Source organism: Gossypium arboreum, chromosome 3, assembly GCF_025698485.1.
Source record: "Gossypium arboreum isolate Shixiya-1 chromosome 3, ASM2569848v2, whole genome shotgun sequence".
Taxonomy (NCBI): Eukaryota; Viridiplantae; Streptophyta; class Magnoliopsida; order Malvales; family Malvaceae; genus Gossypium; species Gossypium arboreum.
The window spans coordinates 22,651,160-22,675,392 of record NC_069072.1 but is presented as its reverse complement, the minus strand read 5'-3'; the positions used below and the strand labels follow the sequence as shown (position 1 = coordinate 22,675,392).

General features: G+C 34.8%; 1 protein-coding gene and 1 long non-coding RNA gene across 2 annotated transcripts; one reads left to right on the top strand and one right to left on the bottom strand.

The window, feature by feature from the left end:
• Positions 1–18,578: 18,578 nt before the first annotated feature.
• Positions 18,579–21,365, bottom strand: LOC128290291 (uncharacterized). Its single transcript, XR_008279991.1, has 2 exons — positions 20,824–21,365; positions 18,579–18,824 (listed from the first exon to the last, which is right to left on the bottom strand). It is a non-coding gene; the product is annotated as an uncharacterized LOC128290291 (long non-coding RNA).
• A 204-nt stretch (positions 21,366–21,569) lies between these two features.
• Positions 21,570–23,034, top strand: LOC108475507 (probable methyltransferase At1g27930). Its single transcript, XM_017777480.2, has one exon. It carries the CDS (start codon positions 21,731–21,733, stop codon positions 22,598–22,600), a length of 870 nt encoding a protein of 289 aa, XP_017632969.1. The 5' UTR covers positions 21,570–21,730; the 3' UTR covers positions 22,601–23,034.
• The last annotated feature ends 1,199 nt before the right edge of the window (positions 23,035–24,233 follow it).

The window sequence follows — 24,233 nt, the reverse complement described above, 5'->3', positions numbered from 1 at the left end:
GTTTGGAGATTTGATGGAATATGATATTCCATTGAAACGAGTAAGTTGTATGTAAATAATACAACTACATTGTTATTATATGTGTTTAAATTGATATAGCATGAATTGCTTGGTTGTGGAAATGATTATGTTTGATGAATATTAAGATAGTAGAATTCCCGTTTGAACCTTAAGAAACAATTCGGATATTCATGCCATGACATTCAGGTTATTTGAGAGCCAGTGTAAGACCATGTCTAGGACATGGCATCGGCATTGAGACGAGAGCTAGTGTAAGACATGTCTGGGACATGCATCGTCCTCGAGATGAAAGACATGTTTGGGACATGCATCGGCTACGAGATGTGTCAATGTAAGTATGATAGCCTTAAAACGACCCTAGTCGGAATGTGGTTTCGGGACCACAAAACCGAGGCATAAAAATAATTTGATATTTATTTTGATGCCTATAATATGTGTTAACTCATGTGTGACATTTTTGATGCTTTAATTTAGAGTTATAAATGTGAATTTCACTAGAAAGGACCTAGTAGTAAACTTTAAAAGTATGAGGGGAAATGTGTAATGACTAGTTGATCATGCATGCAAAAATGAGGGTTTGCATGTCAACTTCCCCATTTATTAGCTAATGGCCGCCATGACAAGGGTGTATGGGCTAAACATGTCATGAAACATGTTTTGTTGGTGCATTAGGGAGAAATAATAAACAAATAAGTATGGGTGATAAAGAAAGAAAAAAAAAATGTGTGTGTGTGAGTGAAACCCCCTTGCCATGTATTGAGGAAAAGAAAAGAAAAAAATTTGTTCATCCATTTTTCTCCCTTGACCGAAAATACTAGAGGAAGGAAGGAATTTTGCTTCATGTTTGGTTTGGAAGAGGATTAGGAAGAGGTTGGCTATACTTGCATCAAGATTAAGGTATGTTTGAGGTTGTGCCATGAGATTCATGCATGTTTTAGTTGCTAGCTTGATGTTCTTGTTAGCCCATGGTTCAAATCTTTGCTATGTCACGGGAATGAAATTCGGCCAAAGTGAATATGGTGTTAATGCCATTGCATGCTAAATATCAAGCTTGATAATGAAACATGTGATGGGAGGATTGAGGACTCTTAGATTTTCTTTTAGCATTTTTGAAGGAGATACTAAGTTCTTTGTTTAATCATGACCAAAATTATGGTGTTGTGGTATTCGGCCATGGTATATCCATAAGTATGATTCATGCATGTTGCATGGTAAGTAAGATTTAAGCTTTGGATATGTGTGTATATTTGGATATAAGCCACTTGAGAATTCGCCCTTGCACCTACATGAATATATGTTTGCACATGATGTATTGGTATGACATATATACTATTTCAAGTGTATATTTGCTTGTGATGATGTTTCGGTTATGAAGTAAATGAGAGAGGTGTATTGAGCTACGATATGTAATGCGTTAGTAGTAAAATGTATGCTGTTTTTGTGTGGTATTAAGTGTATAATTGGCCTCAACATGGACATGTATATTCGGCCACATGAGGGGAAATTGGTGTGCATGCATTCGGTTAGAGGCAAGCATATTGATGCCTATTCTTGGCTTAGAAAATTCGGCTAAGAGGAATATTAACTAATGTGTTGAGTTCGATTCATGATTTCGTACATATGCGACTTTGATGCCTAATGAGTATATATATTGACTAAGTACCTTGAATTCCTCTTTCGATGCTCAAATGATTAAATCGATTTATTTGTCAAATTAAGCTCAAGAGCAAAGGGGAGCTAAATCCGATAAAGGGAAGGAAAAAGTAGTCGAGTAGCCGTCGAAATCACTCGACAACATCCAAGGTAAGTCTTCGAGTAATGACCCTACTTGAATTATATTGAAATCATGATCCTTGTGTGTGTGGCTATTGAGCCGAAATTGTAAAGGTTTGATAAATATTTTGTGTTAGAGCCTTAGTAACGAAAATGAATTATGGATGTGTCTTGATTATTGATATATGTGTAAATGAACATTGGAATGATATCCTGCTAAGTCCCAAGGCAATTATGCTAGTAATTATATCCGGCTAAGACCAAGGCATTCGTCTGAAGTTGTTATATCCGGGCTAAGACCAAGGCATTTGTGCAAGTTACCAAATCCGGGTTAAGACCAAAGGCAATCGTCGAATCACTATAACCGGCTAGGTCCGAAGACAATCGAGCGAGTCGCTATATCCGGTTAAATCAAGGTACGTGATTCGAAGTGAGCAATCTTGCTGTAAAAATTTCAGTTTATACACTTGTGAAAATTCCAGCAATGAGGTATGTTTGTATGTGCTTGAATTAGTTGAGTCCTTACAAGTAAGTATGCGCCGAGTTGATAAACGAGCTACCGCCTTTAGCTAAGTTGTTCTTTTGTGTATGAACATAAGGGTCGGTAATGTGAAATAAGTATGATTATGGGAATGTGTATTAATAAAGTGATTCATTTAGCCATGTGAATGTAATACGTTAGTCAAAGCTGATTCCATTGCTTGAGACTTACTAAGCATTAAAATGCTTACCCGTTGCTTTGGCTCTCTGTTTTATAGGTTTCGCTCGTTAGCTATCGGATTCGGGATCAACGAAGTCGAAGTCATCCACACTATCAAAGCCCCTTTGGTACAATTTTGGTTGAGCTTTGAAATGGCATGTATAGGACTACCCTTTTGTTGCGTTTTAAGTACTTTTGTGATGTATGTGTATGCGACCATGCGAAAATGGCTCGTAAAAGTGGAGTATGGCATTAGACCATTTGTGCTTATGTATATATGTATGGTTTTATGATGTGACTACGGACTGAATGGAAGTGTGAGCAAATGATCAGCCATTGGAATGGCTAAAATGATTATATGTGGACCTATGTATGACAAAACTCTAGTTGGTCCATAGAAACCACGAAATAGGTAAGGTTTACCTGAAAAACAGATGCTGACAGCAGCAGTGGTGTGGATTTGAAAAATCACTAAAAATTTTAGGAATAGAATTAAATAGTGAATAAATTATTTAAATGAACCTTGATGAATCTACTTTCATATGGAAGAAACGAAACGGTCATATGAATTATATGTTAAGAGATATTAAAGTTCTCGTGAAACAGGGCCAGAACGGTTTCTGGATCCCCTGTTCCGACTTTATAAATTTATTGTAAATTAACCAGAGATAATTAGGAGTCATTCCATATATGTATAGATTCCTCTCTGAGTCTAGTTTCTATAGAAACAAACGGCATCAGTATTGAAGCCCTGTACAGGGAGATATCCAATTCGTAATGCACGAAGGTCAGTGTAGTCAATCCCTGCAACAGGGGAGAATTTAACTAATAAACTGTACTAATTGGCTTGACAAAAAATTCTAGAAAAAAATATGTAGATGGAAATATGAGTCTAGTTTCAGGGAAAAATTACGAAACAAATTTTCGAGCTTTGAAACTCAAGATATGATTTTTAAGGCGACACTGATGCAGTAACCAGCTTGTCTGGAAATTTCTAAATGGACGGTGAAGATAGTTAAACTAAGTTTGTGTGCACCTTGTGTTCGATTCCGGTAACGGACTCGGGTACGGGGTGTTACAGTAAGACCATGTTTGGGACATGGCATTGGCACGGATATGTGAGAGCTAGCGTAAGACCATGTTTGGGACATGGCGTCGGCCTCAATTTCGATAGTCAGTGTAAGAACATGTCTGGGACATGGCATCCACTTGATGGATGAGCCATTGTAAGACCATGTCTGGGACATAGTATTGACAGTATACCTTATGTTTGAGGCTTAGTGAATATCTAATAGCTTTCCGAATGGTTCAACAGTGAGAGTTACGGTTTAAGCTAAATGAGAAAGGTTATGACCATATTGTGAGTGGCACAGGTACTTACATGAAATTGATGAGATGTGAATTCAATTCATGTTATATTATTAGTAAGAAATGAATATGAGCATGTTGAGTAACACAGGTATGTATGCCAAGCTCATGAGAAATGATTTCAGTTTATGATGTACCTTTAGTGAAGATGTAAATAAGTAATTCATGCTTATGAGAATGATTTTGTGATGACCTTGAGATTATAGATCTATACTTATGATGTATGAATATGTAACCTTACCAGTGTGGTGAAAATGAATTAATATGGTATGATAAAATTAGTATCGTTAATTTACACTAAAATAGTTTTGGACAGCAGCCATAGTCTGACTTTGAAAATCCACCAAAAATTATGGAAATTGAGTTAGAGGCTGAATAAAATATGAAATTAAATCCTAATGAGTCTAGTTTGACATAGAAGAAATTGTGTAAGAAAAAGAGTTTCATATTATGAAATATTTAAATTATTGTGAGACAGAGTCAGAATGACTTCGAAATCCCCTGTTCTGAGAAAATCATTGAAAATTGTACAAAAATAGGTATGGGTTATAATTTATATGCTTATAATTATTAATGAGTCTATTTTCAATAGAAACAGATGGGAACATAATCTGAGTCCCGATTATGAGATAATTAATTTTTAGTGAAGAGGGGTCAGAACTGTTAGACAGCAAAAAAGGGGTAACTTAAGGAATAAATTGTACTAATTGGCCAAACCAAAAATTCTTAAAATTTTATGGTAAGAATATATGTGAGTCTAGTTTCATGAAAAATTAGCGGAACTTAATTTTGAGTTCCGTAGCTTCAGATATAAATAATTTAGTGACTGTGACTCGAGAAAATAGCTTGACTGGAACATAAGTAAAAATGCAAATAGGGATGTATTACCATGAGAAGCAAGTTGATAAATTGCTTATTATTTTTAGACAGTCTTACTAAGCTATAAAGCTTACTCCCTTCCTTTCCTTTCCTTTAGTGTTTTTAGGTTAGCTCGGGGTTGGAGATCGTTGGAGGCAGCATCACACTATCAAGTCACTACATTTTGAATAATGAAGTATATATTAGAAATTTCAAGTGAGTGGCATGTATAGGGATCTAGTTGATTGACATGTATTATTTTGCTTTGGCCAAATGTGTTGGCTTATATTGAGTTATATTTATATGGCCATCAGATATGGCTCATATTGATTATGGCTTGTAAGCCTAACTATTCATTTCATGTATAATGTTTATAATGTGATTATGTTTGTTTGCCATGCATGGTTAGTAATATGACATGTGTACTGGATGTATGCTCTATGACCAATTGAGGTGGTCATAGTCATGTAGTAATTGCATGTTATATACACAACATGATAATGATTGAACATGAGTGCTTGATGGATAAGTTGGTAACCATAGTATAATGGTAAAAGTGGTCACCAAAATGACAAGTCTTGTGAATGTGAAATAAGGAATCTAGACTTGGTATTGCATGAGTAGATGCATTATTTGTAAGAGGACATGTTAATGTTAAGAATATGTCCTAATAAAGAGTGTTTAATCACTAAAATGATGTCATGATTTGCGATTTTGATGTGCATAAGGCTATAAGAGATTATGGGTAACATGAAGGCTTGGAAAATAGCCTAAGTGTTGGCCACGCGGGCTGGGACACGGCCGTGTGTCTCAACCGTATGAGGGACACAGCTTGGAGACACGAGCGTGTGGCCCGGCCGTGTGGTTCGATGTGCATACTGATGTCATAGATAGAGAGTTACACGGCCTAAGGACACAGGCATGCCAAAGGCACACGGGCGTGTCTCTATGTCCACACGGGCGTGTGACCCTATTTCATGGTAAAATTTTCTAAGTTCTCAGTTTAGTCCTGAATCAATTCTGAGGAATGTTTTGGGCGTTGTAGACCCAAATAAGGGACGACATGCATGTATTTGAAAGGTTTTGAATTAAAAGAGATTCTATGGCTCAGTTTTTGTATGAATGTGTATGTTTAAGTTAGGTAATGCCTCGTACCTTGTTCCGGCATTGGACATGGGTAAGGGGTGTTACAGGTTTAGTTCATGGTAAAATTATAAACATGTATGCATGAGGTGGAATGCCTTTTATATGATTAAATTTGCTTGAGATGGATGTTTGAAATGGTTGGATTGTACTTGGTATGTTTTAGTGCAGGAAAATGGTAAATTTGGGTGACAAATGAGGCTAGGAAATGGCTTAATTTTGTCCACACGGGCAGGCACACACATGGCCTGTCCCATGGGTGTGTGGTCCAACTGTGTGTCCCCTATATCTTAAAAATGCAAAACAGAATGCTTAGAAATGAGCACATAGGCAGAAACATGGGCGTGTGTCTCAGCCGTGTGGTTGACACGGCCTTGGACACGGGCGTGTTACATGGCCATGTGAAACCTACACCTATTCGAATTAAATTAATTATCCACATGGCCTAGCACACAGGCATGTGACTTGGCCGTGTGATTTCAATTTGTTCATGAGTTTCAAGTCAGAGAGTTACACAGAGTCGGAACACGGGCATGTGTGACCACACGGCCTGCCCACACGGGCGTGTTCCAAACCACACGGGCATGTGACCCCTGAACATAGCAAAAATTTTCTAAGGTCGGTAAAAAATTCTAAAGTTCTCAATTTAGTCCCGAACCACTTCAAAAGCATGTTTTGAGCCTCGTAGGCTTGTATTAGGGACTTTATGATTGATTACAAATGGTTTTAATTTGGACGAAAATTTATGGTTCAGAATTGTACTTTTGCTTGTGATGTGAATTTGGTAATGCCTCGTACCCTGTTCCGGCATTGAATACGGGTAAGTGGTGTTACATTTAGTGGTATCAGAGCTACGATTTAGTCGATTCTCGGACTAACGTAGCAAGTACGAGTCTAGCTATACATGTCATTATATAAATTATGATAGTGTGATATCTCTTGACCACTTTTAAATGTATTTTCATATAGTAATGTCTTCCAACCAAGTTAGAGCCAAGACTGAGGCAGCAGAGAGTGCTGCTCAAGCTTCCGTTCAGCGAGCTACATCTAGTGGTAGTAGAAGGCCCGTATCTGAGGGATGAAGTGAGGCGGCAAAAGTAGCCTTCTTTGAATTGATGGATGAATGGTTTAGTGAATACATGAGAACAAATCCCGCTATTCAACGACCTCCCTCACCTGCTTCACAACATGATGAAATACTGCAGGATGTTAGACTTGTTAGAACTGGTAAGGCTCCAATAGATAAAATCAGAAAACATGGGGATGAAGAATTTAAGGCCACGGCCGATGATGATCCAAAGTGGGCCGAGTTCTGGCTGGAAAATACTATTCGAGGTCTAAATAAGTTGTCATGTGCACCAGCCGAATGTCTGAAATGTGCGATATCTTTGTTGAAAGACATGGCCTACCATTGGTGGAAAACAATATCTTCCGTGGTACCCAGGGAAAGTATTACATGGGAATTTTTCCAAGCGGAGTTTAAAGAAAAATATATTAGTCAGAGATTCTTAGACCAGAAAAAAAAAAGGAATTTCTAGAGCTCAAACAGGGGAATATGACAGTGTCCGAGTATGAACAGGAATTTATTAGATTGAGCAAGTATGCTAGCGAATGGGTTCAGACTGAAGTTGAAATATGAAAGATTTTAAGAATGGCTAAACAAAGATATCAAGCTGTTAATTGAAATTTCAGAATTAAAAGAATTCATGGCATTGGCTACACGGGCACATAAGGCTGAGGAATTAAGCAAAGAAAAGAGACAAGCAGAAAGGGAAGCTCGAGTTATGAACAAAAGATTTATGAGCAAGGCGCAATCATCTGCTTCAAAGAAGTCAAAAAATTATCACGAGCGTTTTGTTATCTCAAGGGAGTATTTGGGAAAGGAACAAAGTTCTAAACGCACCAACCCGAGGTCTCCGTCTCCTTTAACAACCAGTGTTAGGAGTGCTGGAAACCCCAAATCCTAATGTAATGTCTGTAATAAGTTGCACTTTGAAGAGTGCTAGATGAGAAGTGGGGCTTGCTTTAAGTGTGGTTCTCTCGACCATTTCCTTGAAGATTGCCAAGAAATAGCTGAGAAAGACATTGAACAGACCCCGAAGCCAAGTAATCCTGTCTCGAGAGATAGACCACCACGGTATTCCAGAAATGCTGGTGACAGTCGTTGTGCTGCAAAAGACTCAATAGCTAAACCTGAGGCTTGGGCTCCAGCAAGAACCTATGCAATGCGTGCAAGGGAAGATGCTTCAGCACCAGATGTTATAACTGGTACATTCTCTCTACTTGATACTGATGTTATTACTTTGATTGATCCTAGTTCTATGTATTCATATATATGCACGAAATTTGTGTCTGATAAAAATATGGTTGCTGAATTCACCGAATTTATGGTTAAACTTTCAAATTCCTTGGGTCAGCATGTTACGGTGGATAAAATTTGTAAAAAATTGTCGATTGATAATAGAGGGTCACTGTTTTCTAGCTAATTTGATGTTGTTACCCTTTGATTAATTTGATATAATATTGGAAATGAATTGGTTAACCCATGATGCAGTAGTAAATTGTAAGCATAAATACATTTGTATTGAAATGTTAGAATGGTGAGCTACTCCAGGTTGAATCTGAGAAGCCGGATGGATTGCCTAATATGATTTCAGCAATATCAGCGCAGAGACATATTAAAAAGGGGTAAGAGGCTTCTCTTGCTATTGTATTGGACACCAAGGTGTTGAAGTTGAAAATCCAATCAGTATCGGTTGTTTGTGAGTTTCCTAAGGTATTTCCAAAAGAACTTCCTACTTTACCTCCAACTAGAAAGGTGGAATTTTCCATAGACCTTGTGTCAGGGACGACTCCGATATCTCTAGCACCTTATAGAATGGCTCCTACTGAATTGAAGGAGTTAAAGGTATAGTTGCAAGAGTTGATTGATAGAGGATTTGCCCGACCCAGCTTTTTACCATGGGGTGCACCGGTATTGTTTGTAAAGAAGAAAGATGGATCATTAAGATTATGTATCGATTACAGACAGCTCAATAAAGTCATAATCAAGAATAAATACCATTCTCCTCGTTTAGATGACTGTATTTTTGAAAATTGATCTATGATCTGGTTACTATCAATTAAGAGTAAAAGATTCAGATGTGCTGAAGACAGCTTTTAGAACCAGATATGGGCATTATGAGTTTTTGGTGATTCCATTCGGATTAACAAATGCCCGGCTATATTTATGAATTTAATGAACAAAATTTTTAGACCATACTTAGACAGGTTTGTGGTCATTTTTATTGATGATATTTTGGTTTACTCCCAAGATGTGAATGAGTATGCTGAACATTTGAGAATTTTTTTGCAAACTCTTTATGAGAAACAATTGTATGCTAAATTTAGTAAATGTGAATTTTGGCTACGGGAAGTTAGTTTCCTTGGACATGTTGCATTGCCGAAAGGTATTCGGGTGGACCTGAACAAAATTTCAACTATTGTAAGCTGGAAGCCACCGAAGAATATTTCAAAAGTTAGAAGTTTTCTGGGACTAGCAGGATCCTATCGGAGATTTGTTAAAGGGTTCTCAATGATAGCTTCTCCGATGACTCAATTGTTGTAAAAAGAAGTGAAATTCGAGTGGACTGATAAATGCCAGCAGAGTTTTGATAGATTGAAAGCTTTATTGACGGAAGCGCCTGTATTAGTCCAAATGAATCAGGTAAGGAATTTACAGTTTATAATGATGCGTCGTTGAATGGTTTAGGATGTGTATTGATGCAAGATGGTAAAGTAGTGGCTTATGCATCTAGACAGCTAAAACAGCATGAAAGAAATTACCCGGTACATGATCTTGAATTAGCAGCTATTGTTTTTGCATTAAAAATATGGCGGCATTATCTTTTTGGTGAAAAATGCCATACTTTACGGATCACAAAAGTTTGAAGTATTTAATGACACAGAAATAACTGAATTTGAGACAACATAAATGGTGGGAATTATTGAAAGATTATGATCTCGTTATTGATTACCATTTGGGGAAAGCTAATGTAGTGGCAGATACGTTAAGCAGAAAATCCTTGTTTGCCTTACGGGCATTGAACACTCAGTTACCTTCATCTGATGATGGTTCACTCATAGCTTAGTTGAAAGTTAGACTAATGTTTTTGCAACAGATCTCTGAAGCTCAGAAAAATGATAGTAAGTTGCAAGCAAAATAGAAACAAAGTGAATCAGCTTCTGACCCTGAATTTCAGATCGGGACTGATGGTTGTTTATTATTGAGAGGCAGAGTATGCGTACCAAAAAGTTTAGAACTAGTACAGAAGATTTTGAATGACGCACATAATGGTAACATGTCTATCCATCCTGGTAGTAATAAGATGTATAGTGACTTGAAAAGGATGTACTGGTGGCCGAGAATGAAATGGGATATTTCGAAATTTGTATTGAAGTGTTTGATATGTCAGCAAGTGAAAGTTGAACACCAAGTACCTTCGGGATTATTGCAACCAATTACAATACCATAATGGAAATGGGAAAGAGTTACTATGGATTTTGTAGAGTTACTATGGATTTTGTAATGGGATTACCTCTATCACCGAAAAAAAAGATGTTGTCTGGGTAATTATCGATCGTTTAACGAAGTTGGCACACTTTATCCCGGTACGTATGGATTTTTCATTAGATAGATTGGTTGAATTATATGTCTCTGAGATTGTAAGGCTACACGAAGTGCCAATCTCCATTATTTCAGATAGAAACCCTTGGTTTACATCTCAATTTTAGAGTAAGTTGCATGAAGCTATGGGCACTCGTTTACACTTTAGTACTGCGTTCCATCCTCAAATAGATGGCCAATCTAAACGTGTGACACAGATTCTAGAGGACATGCTTCGATGTTGTGTACTTGAATTTGGAGGTAACTGGGAAAAATACTTGCCTTTGATTGAATTTGCTTACAATAACAGTTATCAGTCTAGTATTAAAATGGCGACGTATGAGGCTCTATATGGTCAAAAGTGTAGAACTCTATTGTATTAGACAGAGTTAAGCGAGAAAAAGTTACATAGAGTTGACTTGATCCGAGAGACCGAAGAAAAGGTGAAGGTAATTTGAGACAGTTTGAAAGCAGCCTCTGATCGTCAAAAGTCCTATGCTGATTTGAAAAAAAAGGAATAGAATTTCGAATTGGTGACAAGGTATTCCTAAAAGTGTCGCCTTGGAAGAAAGTTCTCCGGTTTGGACGCAAAGGAAAACTAAGTCCACGATTCATTGGGCCATATGAGATTATTGAAAGAATCGGGCCTGTTGCATATCGGTTAGCGTTACCTCCGGAGCTTGACAAAATTCATAATCTGTTTCATGTGTCCTTGCTATGATGATATCGATCGGATCCTTCACACGTTATTACTCCAATAGAAGTTGAGATGCAGCTTGATATGACTTACGATGTAGAACTGATTAAAATACTGGAATATGATATGAAAGGGCAAAGAAATTAAAATGTGGCTTTGGTAAAAGTCCTGTAGAAACGGCATGGAATAAAGGAAGATACTTGGGAGCCTGAGGATACCATGAGGACGCAATACCCTAACTTCTTCATTGGTAAGAATTTTCGAGGACGAAAATTTCTAAGGGGGGAGAGTTGTAATAGCCCATTTCCAGTGAGATCAGAAAAGTAGTTTCGGGACCATAAATTCGAGAAAAAAATTTTAATATTTTATTTTATTTATTTTATGGTTGGCATCAGGATAGAAAGGTCACATGAAATTTTTGATGTGAAAATTTTATCGATTGTGTGGTTAATTAGGTAAAGGACAAAATTGCATAAAATGCAAAAGTTGGGTTCTAGTAGCTATAGGTATCAAATAGCTATGGAATTCAAAAATTAAGGTCCTTATATGGTAATTAGACCATTGAAGGGTAGTTAGTACATATTTTAATGACTCATCCATGGAAAAACTAGAAATAGCTAGGGACTAAATTGGAAATCACTAAAATTAAAAGATGACAAATAATTAAAAAGAATTATTATCTTTTCTATCCATCTTCATCCCAAAAAGTTTTACGAAAACCCTAGGAGAGAGGATGAAAACTTTTCAAGCTCAATAAGGTATGAAATCAAGTCTCATTTTTAATTATTTTTTATATTTTTAGAATCGAGATAACCTAATCTCTCTATTTAGGGGATTAATTTGAAAAGTTATCAATGTATAAATTTTGGGTCATGGATGAATATGCTGAAAATTAGAAATTTATGGTAGAAAATGAAAGTTTGTTCATAGATAAACAACTTTTACAAAGTAATTTTTTATGAAAACTTGATTTAGGGACTAAAATGAAAAAGTGGTAAAATCCATGGAAAATTCTGAAATTTTTGAAATGTATGTGCTATAAATGTAGTAAATGAATTTCGACTAGGCTTGGAAAGAGGGTTAAATTTCATGAATTTCATTTTGCGAGCCTAGGGACAAAATCAGAATTTTTTAAAAGAATAAGGGCAAAATGATAATTTTGCTTAGGACGTAATAGAACGCAAATGTGATTGAAATGTGATAGATTAATAGTTAAATTTATCCATATAGATTCGGAAAGACCAATTGCAGAACTAGATCAAGGAAAGCAAAAGGTTTCGGACTAATAGAAATTCAAAAACGAACCATTTTCAAGGTAAGTTCATGTAACATAAAAATGTATGTTAATATGTTTGATTTGAATTGTAAGATGGTGTTGATATGTATGAGATAATATATACATAATGATATAGTTTTAAGTCTTGTAGTATGGATAAATTATTGTGTTCCTGTTGGATGTTGAATCTCGATGGGTTAGGTATAATAACGCATATGTTGCAAATAGAATTTAGCCCGGACGGGTAATTCTAATGTAAGCCTTCTTGAGTTTAGGTTATAAATTGGATTTAGCCCGGACGAGTAATCTACATTAAGCTCTTTGGAGCAAATGCTACTGATAGGATTTAGCCTGGACTGGTAATCCTACTGTAAAATGTACAACTCAAGAGTGTGCCTTCTTATTATGTACCCTAATGGGTACTTTCGTACACGTGTATATTACCTGAACATCCATTGAGATTTCAATAGTTCAACAGAAAAGAAATCTTAAAACATAGAAAGGTGAAAATTTATGGAACTTGTAATATGATGAGCTCATCTATGTTTTACTTGATATTCTTATGAAATTATGTGACTAACTTGTTTGAATAAGTGATTGTGTTTTTAGGTAACTTACCCAAAATTGATGGAATGTGTAATATGTATGCTTGTTTTAATAAATGTGATCGATAAGTTTATTTTCCGTTATACAAACTTACTAAGCATAAAATGCTTACTCCGTTTAATTTTTCCTGTTTTATAGTGCTCAAAGCTTGCGAAGGTTGGAAGTCGGTCAGAGCAATCATCATACTATCCAATATCTCATTTTCGTATATTTAGAAATCTTATTTTGGTACAATGGCATGTATAAGCTTAATTGGCCATTATGGCTTGATAATGATGTTTGTAACCTAGCCATTGGAATGGTTAGGAATGGTCATTTTGATACACTTGTAATGTCATGCTATGCTATCTCCACATATATTAAGTAGTTGTTTAAGTGTCTCTAACAAATGGTTTAGTCCATGGTAAAATTATAAACATGTATGCATAGTGTGGAATGCCTTGTATATGATGAAATTTGCTTGAGATGGATGTTTGAAATGGTTGGATTGTATTTGGTATGTTTTAGTGCAGGAAAATGGTAAATTTAGGTGAAAAATAAGGCTAGGAAATGTCTTAATTTTTTCCACACGGGCAGGCACACTGGCATGTGTCTAGCCCGTATGTCATGGGCATGTGGTCTCAGAAATGAGCACACGAGCTAATACACGGGCGTGTGTCTCAGCCATGTGGTTGGCATGGCCTTGGACACTGGCGTGTTGCACGGCCATGTGAAACTTGCACATAATTCGAATTAAATTAATTATCTACACGGCCTAGCACATGAGCATGTGACTTGGCCGTGTGATTTCAATTTGTTCATGAGTTACAAGTTAGAGAGTTACACGGGGTCGTGAAACAGGCGTGTGTGACCACACGGCCTGCCAACACAGGAGTGTCCCAAACCACACTGGCGTGTGACCTCTGTACATAGCAAAAATTGTCTAAATTTGATAAAAATTTCTAAAGTTCTCAGTTTAGTCCCGAGCCACTTCCAAAGCATGTTTTGAGCCTCATAAGCTCGTTTTAGGGACTTTATGATTGATTACAAATATTTTTAATTTGGACAAAAATTTATGGTTCAGAATTGTACGTTTGCTTGTGATGTGAGTCCGACAATGCCTCGTACCCGGTTTCGACATCGAATATTGGTAAGGGGTGTTACAAAATAGCTTTAGTAGATTGGAGGTCAATATGTCAACAACGTGTACGCGAAAGTTTGGGTCTTTGGCATTTGGAAGATCAAAATGCCTCATTTCTATTAAAATTGGGGTTTAAACTTGTTCCAAATGATGATGCGCTATGGGTTCATGTTTTGCTATCAAAGTATAGGATAAAGAAGATAATTCCTGAAAACATTACAAGGGGGAGTTGTTTAGCAGTGTGGAGAGCAATTACAAAGGTTTGGCCTCTGCTAAAAGAGAATATATGTTGGGTTGTTGTAACGGGAACGATGATTCATTATTGGGAAAACGCTTGGGTTCCAAATACAAGGCCATTGATACTATATGTACCCCCCATGGATAGACTAGTAACTGATTGTAAACTTAGGGATATGGTGTCGGAAGAAAGAGCATGGAATCTTGAAACATTCAAGGAAAAATTGCCAGAAGAAATCGTTAGACGAATTGTGAGTTTAGCTCCCCTACATCCTTTAATGGGGCCAGACAAAATCTTTTGGGAAGAATTTCAAATGAAGGCTTATCAGTTAAAAGTGCTTATCAAATGCTAAGAGAGAGTGTGTGGAACACATGAGACAATAAGTGGAAGACTATATGGAAGTATCAAGGACCACACCATATACAAGTTTTTTTTTTGTGGCTCTTTTACAGGCAACGATTGCATACTAATCTTAAGCACATACGATGAGGAATTGGCCAAAATGCATCTTGTTTAGTGTGCCAACACGATATAGAAGATACCCTGCATGTCCTTAGGGAGTGTCAGGCTACTAAAGAAGTTTGGCTGAATTTGGTCCCTAAAGATTGTCAACCATAGTTTTTCTTAGGAAATCTCTTAGAGTGGGTTGGGAAAAATTTGGGAAATCGGGAGTAGGTGCCAAGGATTGAGGTTCCTTGGGCCACTCTCTTTGGCTTGATAGTATGGTGTCTATGGAAGAACAAAAACGTTTTCATTTTCCAAGGAGTTCTATGGAGTTATATGGAAACCATTAAGATATTAGTAAACTAGGCAAAATAGTATATTGACACTCAAATGTGGGACCTATCCAGAGAAATCATACAATATGGGGTAGTTTGAATTCTTATTGAGGCTTTTTCTTCCTAAATTATTTATTTATTTCATATAGCATATAGAAGGAAATTGATTTCATATAGAAAGTATAGATAGATTACTATGTATCGACTGAACCAATGACTATTCATGATTCCATAATTGAATCAATGCTCCAAACTAGAGGAATGTTATGGTAAAACTTAGTTTGAAACGATGTGGTAGAAAGCAACGTGCGACTTGAAGGACATAATCAGCTGTGGACGTAATTTAGATTCTGAAAGAACATTAAGAGGAATATTGGTATAATAAAGTAGCTATAGTATAGTTAGGTATTTTTAGTTATACAAGTTTTACACACACAAAAAAAAAAAGAGATAGAGAGAGAATAAATTCAATTTTTTTATTTTATTCTTTTTCATTTAAGATTACATTGTCTTTTATCAAACAATCTAATTATACTCGTATTTAATTTTAAGTAATATATAAAAATTAATAACATAAATTCAATACTTAATTTTTCAATACTTATTTTTTCAATGCTTATTTTTCATCATTTAATTTTTCAATTTATCAAACATAGTGAAATAAAACTTGAAAAAAATACAAATGACTAAAATATAACAATATAATAACATTCAAATAACTAATAAATTATATATTTTTCAATCACTTTAAAATTAATTTATATCAATAACAATCTAATAAAATTCAAGCTAACAATAATCTAAATTATAACAGTAAATTAACATTTAAAATAAAAATTTCCTTTAAAAATTCTTATATTTTGTTAATAAAACCCATAAAAACTTAAATCAAAGAAACAATTTACAAAAGTACAAAATGTAAAAATGTAAAAATATATTAAACCCTAAACAAAAAAAACTAATATTTTATAAACACTTTATAAATTATAAAAATATAGTATCATTTAAAAAGTAATATACTAACATGGTAATTATCCTAAACTATAATATATAAATATATCTATATTTTATCTTTACTAGAAACAATAGACTCAAGTTTTAAACGTATCTAACAGTAATAAAAAACAATATATCAACCTTTAGATAAATAAACAATATAATAAAATACTAACAACAATAAGCAAAACCTTTCAACTAATCTCTACATTTAATATTTTACAACAAGAAAAAATATTAATAAATATATATTAAGCATTTGAGAAAAATATAAAATGAGAGCAGTTGTTGGAAGAATGAAAAGAATGTGGAAGAATGGAAAGAATGTGGCTTTATATCGTCAAGATAATTAAGGGACTAAATTAAATACCTACTAAAAATGTTCTAAAAGAATATAATAAAACCACTAAAAATTATTAACCCGTGACCTACGTCTCCGTTATTTCTCTGCAGGTTTTAAATTTTTGCAGCATGCTTGCTGCTACCATGAAATTTTTTGCAGCATGTTTCTTCATCGCTACCGCCATTGCCATGTACTACAGTGTAAATGGAAGTTCGCACCTTGACTTTCAGTCGACACCTCTAAGAACCGACTTTACTGGAAGTCCTCATCCGAATGTGCCAACTTCAAAAGTTACACTCATAATCATTAAATTATTAATAAATTTATATTTAAGTTATTTAATTTTAAAAAGTTATAAAATAGTTATTAAATTATTTAAAAAATTTTATTTAAATCATTAGAATATTAAAATCACTGTTATATGATCTTCTCTATTTGTATCACCTGCACCAATTGAAAGTTTTCTTTCCTCCTTTCTTTTATAGTTCAATTTTTTTATGAAACAGTTTTAAATGTCATGAATCTGCAAACAAAAATTCAAATAAATTTCTTCTTCAATCTCCAACATTGATCGTCAAGTTAACTTGGACTTAATGTGTGTTTTTCTACTCATCAAAGGGTATTAATCCACTGTACTAATAATCAAATAGTTGTTTGGAGCTCACTAGCCGAATTTAAAAGAAAAAAAAAACTTAACATCTAGTGACTTAAATAAAAACTTTCGAATAGTTTAGTGACTTAAATAATCTCAATAATTTTCACTCCAATAAATTGTAATTTTTTTAAGTTTTTACGTCTATTTTATTATTTATATTTAATACTTTTGATTACTTTTTAATAATATTATTTTTAAAATTTAAATTTACGGTCTTTTTAAAAGTATAATATATTTTACTATTAGTCCAAGTTACAAAAGTAAAGTATTTGAAAAAAATACTTTAGAAGTTCTTTCATTAAAATGTTCATTAGTTCAAATTTGAAAACTTTATTCTCAAAAGCATTAAATATAAAATTGTTACTCAAACTTATCTACTTTTCTCAAATTGGTACGTATAATTTTTTTATCCCAGATTGGTACTCAAACATTTTTTTCGTCCATTATATTAGTACCCGAGCCTAACGTTGTTACTTTTTTTGCTAATGTGGCAGCTAGCCATTCGCGTACCGCCACGTGCTGTCCTCTTTGGCTGCAAATCGAACCCCATTTAATTATTTTTCCTTTCATTTTCCTTTCACCATCGTCTTCTACCTCACTTTTATCTCTTTCGTTTTTCTTTTTTTCCTTTCACCATCTATTTAATTTTCTACCTAAGCTCTTCGTTTTCTATCTCTTTTGTTTTATCTGTTCATAAAACATCTTTTGAAGGAAGAAAAGAAGCGAATATGTCTTCTTCAACATATAGAAAATCAAGGGCTTAAAAAAGATTCTGTACCCAGAATATTCAAAACAAAGAACCCAACACATTCAATGAACAAATTGTAACACCCCAAACCCAGCTAAGTAGGTTTAACCCTAATTTGACGAGCTACATTAGCCACCGAAGTGACTCTCTGTTAATTCCCCACCTAACTTCCAACACACCACTTATATATTATGCTACGTTATAGCACAACAACAAAAATAATTCATACATAATGTATAAAACATGCGAGCTAGTAAACATACATAGGTAGAGTTCACATGTCAACTAATAGAAAGACTTATGGGTTCACATGCAAGATATAAACAGGGTGTTTAAGGTACATACTTTCAAAAATAAATACAAGTACATGAAAGCTATTATTATAGTCGCACCATAGCTTAGACTTGCGTACGTTAAACAAACATAGGTTCGCCTAATAGAAAAACACATAAGTTTGCAATATTGCATAAAAGCATGAGTTAGCACATAGGTTCGCATATCAAAGTAACATATAATGTTTACATAAAATCACAAGGCATGGGCTCGCATAATAATACGATTACATACTTAGCAAAACTTAAATAATATAACATGGTTGGCAGGCATGGAGAATTAAAGAAACATCAAATTTTATTCAGGCTGAGAAGAGATTAATAACAACGGTTTTACTTAAGGTTCGAAGAATGAAAATAAACTTAAACCATTAAAAATTTGTTCCATTAACAAAATTAAATCGTAATAATTCTAAACCCATATAATAAAACCTCATCGCCTATTTTCCCAGGTTCGCCAATATCTATTCAAGTGTGAGCCTCACCAAGTCATTTACCTTGCCACTATCATTCGCGACCTACTTACCTGCAAAGTAAGGGAGGAGTGGCTGAGTTCATTGAGAACTCAGTGAATAATTAGGAATCAGCAAAGTATGATAAAAATATAGAGTTTAAAATAGAAAGAGGACTTTGTCTGAAAATCGTGTTGCGTGTTGGGTTCGCAATGAAGGTGTAAGACCCATTTCGTAGATCCTGCTTGTCAAAAAACATATAAGTTTGAAAACAGTTTCACGTATACCTACTGAAAATCATACTTAAAATAGATATTAGAATAACATGAAACATGCTTACACACTTATCTTATCAGAATGGCTGAGGAACATAAAACATGTTCTCATCCACACTTGTTAGAATCTATTGGATATGCAAATCTCCTTATAACGCCTCAGAATAACTCAAAGAGTCCTTAACATGTCTCATAACTGTAGCGCAAAGCAATGCACTTTCCTGTACACCATCATGTCCCGTTGAGTGGAGCACAGCTTAACATTCCCTTATCTCTCCACATGTACCAGTTCCTCAATGCCCAAAATCATAGAACTTAAAAGCTAGTATTGACAATCCTTTGGTATACCAATATATCCAACATAAGGGCTCGCAAAGGAGCATAAACAGAAACTTATCACATAGAGCTCGCATAGGGAACTTGCTTGAAAAACACTTGTTTAGAGAGCTCACATCTAAGTGTGTAAAAACACAATTTATAAAATCGTATCTTAAAAGAATAGCTTGAAACATAGGCTCACATAGGAGCACGCGTAAAACTTATCTTTAAAACATAATTTTAAAAACATGACTTGAAAACTTATCTTCAAAACAAAGTGTTAGAATTTAAAAATAGAGTTTTCAGAAAAACTTTGTTCTTGGAGCTTAGTTTGAAAACCTTGAGTTTTAGAAAAAAAAAATAAAAGTTTGCATACACATAGCAATTCTTAACCACTCACCGATTTGACTGAAAAACTAGACAAGTTTGGCTTTTCCCTTGTCCTTGTTAGTAGATGGTCCGACTGGTTCGCAATATACATAAACACACGAATTACTTAAACAGACAAAGCTTATAGAATTCACACATGCAAGCGAACCTAGCTTTCTAAACAATCAACCCGAATAGAACAAAGGCTTACCTTGGTTGCTACGAACTTGATTCAGAATAGATACTTGACAACAAAATATCGATGAGAGAATTCTCATGGAATAAGGGTCGTATTTATAGGCCCAAGTATTCTAGAAATCTTAGGATACCCTACTTGACTTAGGAACCCTAGTAGGTTTAAGAGAAGGTTACTTGTACGAAAAGTATTCCTAGATACGCAATATATTTGTTTTCTAATTTGAATCTGACTTTGACTAGCAAACCCTCAGTTCGCAACTTACCTGGCTAACACCAAGCTCGCCAAACAGACTAGAGAAACTCTAGCTCACCAAATAGACTGGCAAACTCTAGCTCACCAAACAGATTGGCTAACTCGACTTTCAATGAATCTGGCAAACCCCATTACCGCATCTTTTTGGCATATATTGCAACGCTGAAACACTAGCTAACTCCTTATTGATACTCTTTTGGCGAACTCTCTAGTTTGCTGAAGCACTAGCGAACTCTCACTTGCAAGGCAAAAACGTCTAGACCCGGTCTCAGGATGTTACACAAATAACAAACAATAAAGAATCCAACACATTCAAAGAACAAATAACAAACAAAGAACTCAGAATATTCAAAAAATAAAAATAAGAAAAGAACCCAATATATTCTCAAATTCAATCTCAGTAACAGATAAATAACCTAACATTTTCAACCCAAAATCATTTCAACTAGAAAAAATTTAACAACCAGCAAGAACCCAAAATAAGAGTTAGAACCTAAAAAGTTAAAAGAATTTAAAATTATTTGAAAATAAGAAATTTACAACCCAGAAAGAAAGCAAGAACTCAGAAAAAAATAAATAAAATACAATAATTTTAAAAACCCTAAAAATCCTATGGATCTAATGAACAACAGGGGCAATATCTCCATTTAATTTGTTAACCTGTAACTTGAAGAACTTCTACTAGGCTCCAAGAAAATCGATTCTTTGTTGTTGCATTGGCAACAACACTGCTACTGCTTCCTTTGGCTCTTCAACTCGCTTTCAACCTCACTAGAAACCTCCTTTGCCTTTCATCAACAGGCGAAGAATATAATTTAGAAAACTCCATGATTAAGCATTGTTTTTTTTCGGCTTTAAAGAGATTTTCTTGGAAATACAGGGCAAATTTTGAGAAGAAGAGGATGAGAGAAGTATTTTGATGGTCGAATTGGTCAGAAAAGGCCATAGATGGCGACGACTTATGATGACAATGGCTAGGGTTAGAAGAAGAGGAATAGAGAGAAGAAGAAAAGATAGAAATAAGGAGAAATAGAAATAAGGAGAAATGAAAAAAAAAAAAGAAAGAAAAGGGGAATGGAATCGTGATAAAGAAAAGAGGAACGAGAGATGAAGAGGAAATATGAAAAAGATAGTGTGATAGCCAAGGTAAGAAAAAGAAAAAGAAGAAAAAGAAGAAAAAAAAAAGGTACAAAGAGGACGACATATGAGATTGAACAAATGGTCAGTGTCGCCACCTCAGCAAAAAAGTAATAACACTAGATTTGGGTATCAATATAGTTAATGAAAAAAAAAATTAGGTATTAATCTGAGACAAAAAAAATTATAAATACAAATTCACGAAATATAAACAAATTTAGATACTAATTTTATATTTAGCTTTTTTTTTTTTTTTTTTTTTAAGAAAATCCTTGTTTTCAAACCTTATTTTTCCAAAGCGAAACGCGTTAGTTCTTTTATGACCTCTTTGCTCCTCTCCTATATAACCAAAGTAAGCCAATCGGCCGGACCTTAAACCTCTTTTTCTTTTTTTGGTTGTTTCAGTTTAAAAAAAAAAAAACCTCAAGAAATGAAAAGAGAAGAGACTACAAAGAATCGGCATTTCCTCGCCGATAAAAGATGGTTTATGCCTATTACCATAGCTGGCTTTATTGCCGGGACGATGCTTATCTCGAGCTTCATAAAAACCGCCGATTACTCCATACTATGTTCGCTCGCCAAAACCAGATCCATAGCCGTAGAGGAATACTCCGCCTCGCCGGTCCAACTCCAAGCTATCATCCACTATGCCACTTCATCAATAGTCCCGCAGCAGAACTTCAAGGAGATCTCCGTAACCTTTGACGTACTCAAGAAACGCTCTCCTTGTAATTTCCTCGTCTTTGGGCTTGGCTACGACTCCCTCATGTGGACCTCCCTCAATCCCAATGGCAACACTATTTTCCTGGAAGAGGATCCCAAATGGGTTCAGTCTGTGCTCAAAGACGCCCCGATCCTCCACGCTCACGCGGTAAAGTACCGTACGGAGCTTAAGGAAGCTGACGATCTACTCATCCATTATCGATCGGAACCGAGCTGTTACCCGTCGAAAGCTTACTTACACGGAAATGAAAAGTGCAGGCTTGCGTTAACGGGGTTTCCCGATGAGTTTTACGATACTGAGTGGGATTTGATAATGATCGATGCTCCTCGTGGATACTTCCCGGAGGCACCAGGGAGGATGGCTGCGATATTCTCGGCGGCTGTGCTGGCGAGGAACAGGAAAGGATCGGGTGTGACGCACGTGTTCTTGCACGATGTTAATCGGCGAGTGGAGAAAGTTTTCGCCGAGGAATTTTTGTGCCGGAAGTACTTGGTGAACAGCGAGGGGAGACTTTGGCATTTCGAGATTCCACCAGCTTCGAACACTAGCAGCGATGACAGTGCCGGGTATTGCTAAAATGCGCCTTTTTAAAAATTTTAAAACAAATCTTATTTTTAGTTATTAATAAAATTATTTTTTTGAAATTTTAATTTTACTTTATACTACTACCTGATAAAAGAAAATATGGACGGACGATATTGTCAGAGTTGTGATGATGAGATATACGTTTAATATAATTAAAAGACAAGATTAGTCTATTTCTGCTTTAATTGAGACAGGTGGACATGGTTTAGGGTTGCCATTGCTAAAGTGGTGAGGCAAGTCATTTCACTTTAGTTTTTTCTCCTCGTACTGTTTAAATGAGTAAATGAGATAAATTTGGTAAAGTAACATAGTGGTCTTTGGAATATATTTTGTATTGCATTTTGATATAAGCAAAAGTCATTCCTTCCATTCATCGTGTTGAGCATTTAAAAATGTAATAAAAGTTATTATATATATTTCTTAAACTCCTCAATCTCTTGATGTTTCTTGGAGATAACTTTGTTTACGGACATTTCAGTTCAATTTTCCTTTGTTTCATCATATTTCTTATTGGTCTTTATGTGATCACTGAAGTAATACCTCTTGTTGCAAAACTCGGGAGCTAACTTTTTTTTTTCTTCTTCTTGATTTAGTTACATTAAAAAAATTGATGAAACAAAATACCCAATAATGGAAGCTAAGACTAATACCTCATTTCTTACCTCAAAAGTGTTGCATTTTCCGTTCGTGTGTTTTTATGCTTACCAAAAGTTTTGGGGAAAAAATTCCCTAATATTTTCCTCCAAATATCCCATACCAAAATAATCCATTAGACTTTACCAAATCTAATTATCTGTTGAAAAGGAGGGAAAATAGTGGGTAATATAAGAGAATTTTTCGTTGGAAATAACCAAGGAAAGAGATTGGATGGCTCTCATTTTGAGAGTTAAAAAAAGAGAGAAATCTTGATGATTACTTCTTTATTGTGATCAAGAATACACCTTTTAATGGCGGAAGAAACAAGGAATAAAATTCACATATCGAGAAGTAGAGAGCAATAGATTTTAAAGTTCATTGCTTTTGTTTCAATGGAGATAATCACACAAGAATCCAAGGGTTGCAATGTTGAAGTGCCAAGAGATTTGACCCACAGAAAGACAGTTCTTTAAATCCAATTCTATTGTTCAAACATTAAAATGAGTTTTTGAATTGTGAAATTAAGTAGATGATGGCGATGAATAAGCCTGGCTATGAATGAAAAATCAAACTTGCCTAAAAGCTTTAAGTCATAGGATGTGGTTGATGAGGCTATAAATGTGAGTGATGATGGTGATAAAGTGAAAGGGACATTGAGATATTGAATGCAATGTTATAGACGAGAAGAAAGGATTGCTTGATTTGCAAATCTTTTTGCTATATTTCATCTCCATTTTAATTCATGTTTGGGTTTATGTATTCTAATTTAAGAGTATGTATTATATCAACACTTATTTGTTATATATTTGTATATATAATAAAATAAAATAAATTTAAATTATATATTTTTATTTCATAAATAAAATTTAAATATTTTACATCTATAAAAATTGATCTATATATTATTTATATTTATATAAAATGTCATTACTGTATCACTTCTAAATTATAATATCATATTTTGACTTAGGGAAAAAGATGTGTGGTC

Excerpts from the sequence above, each read along its gene's own strand:
- LOC108475507 (XM_017777480.2), top strand. The coding sequence starts at position 21,731 with ATGAAAAGAGAAGAGACTACAAAGAATCGGCATTTCCTCGCCGATAAA.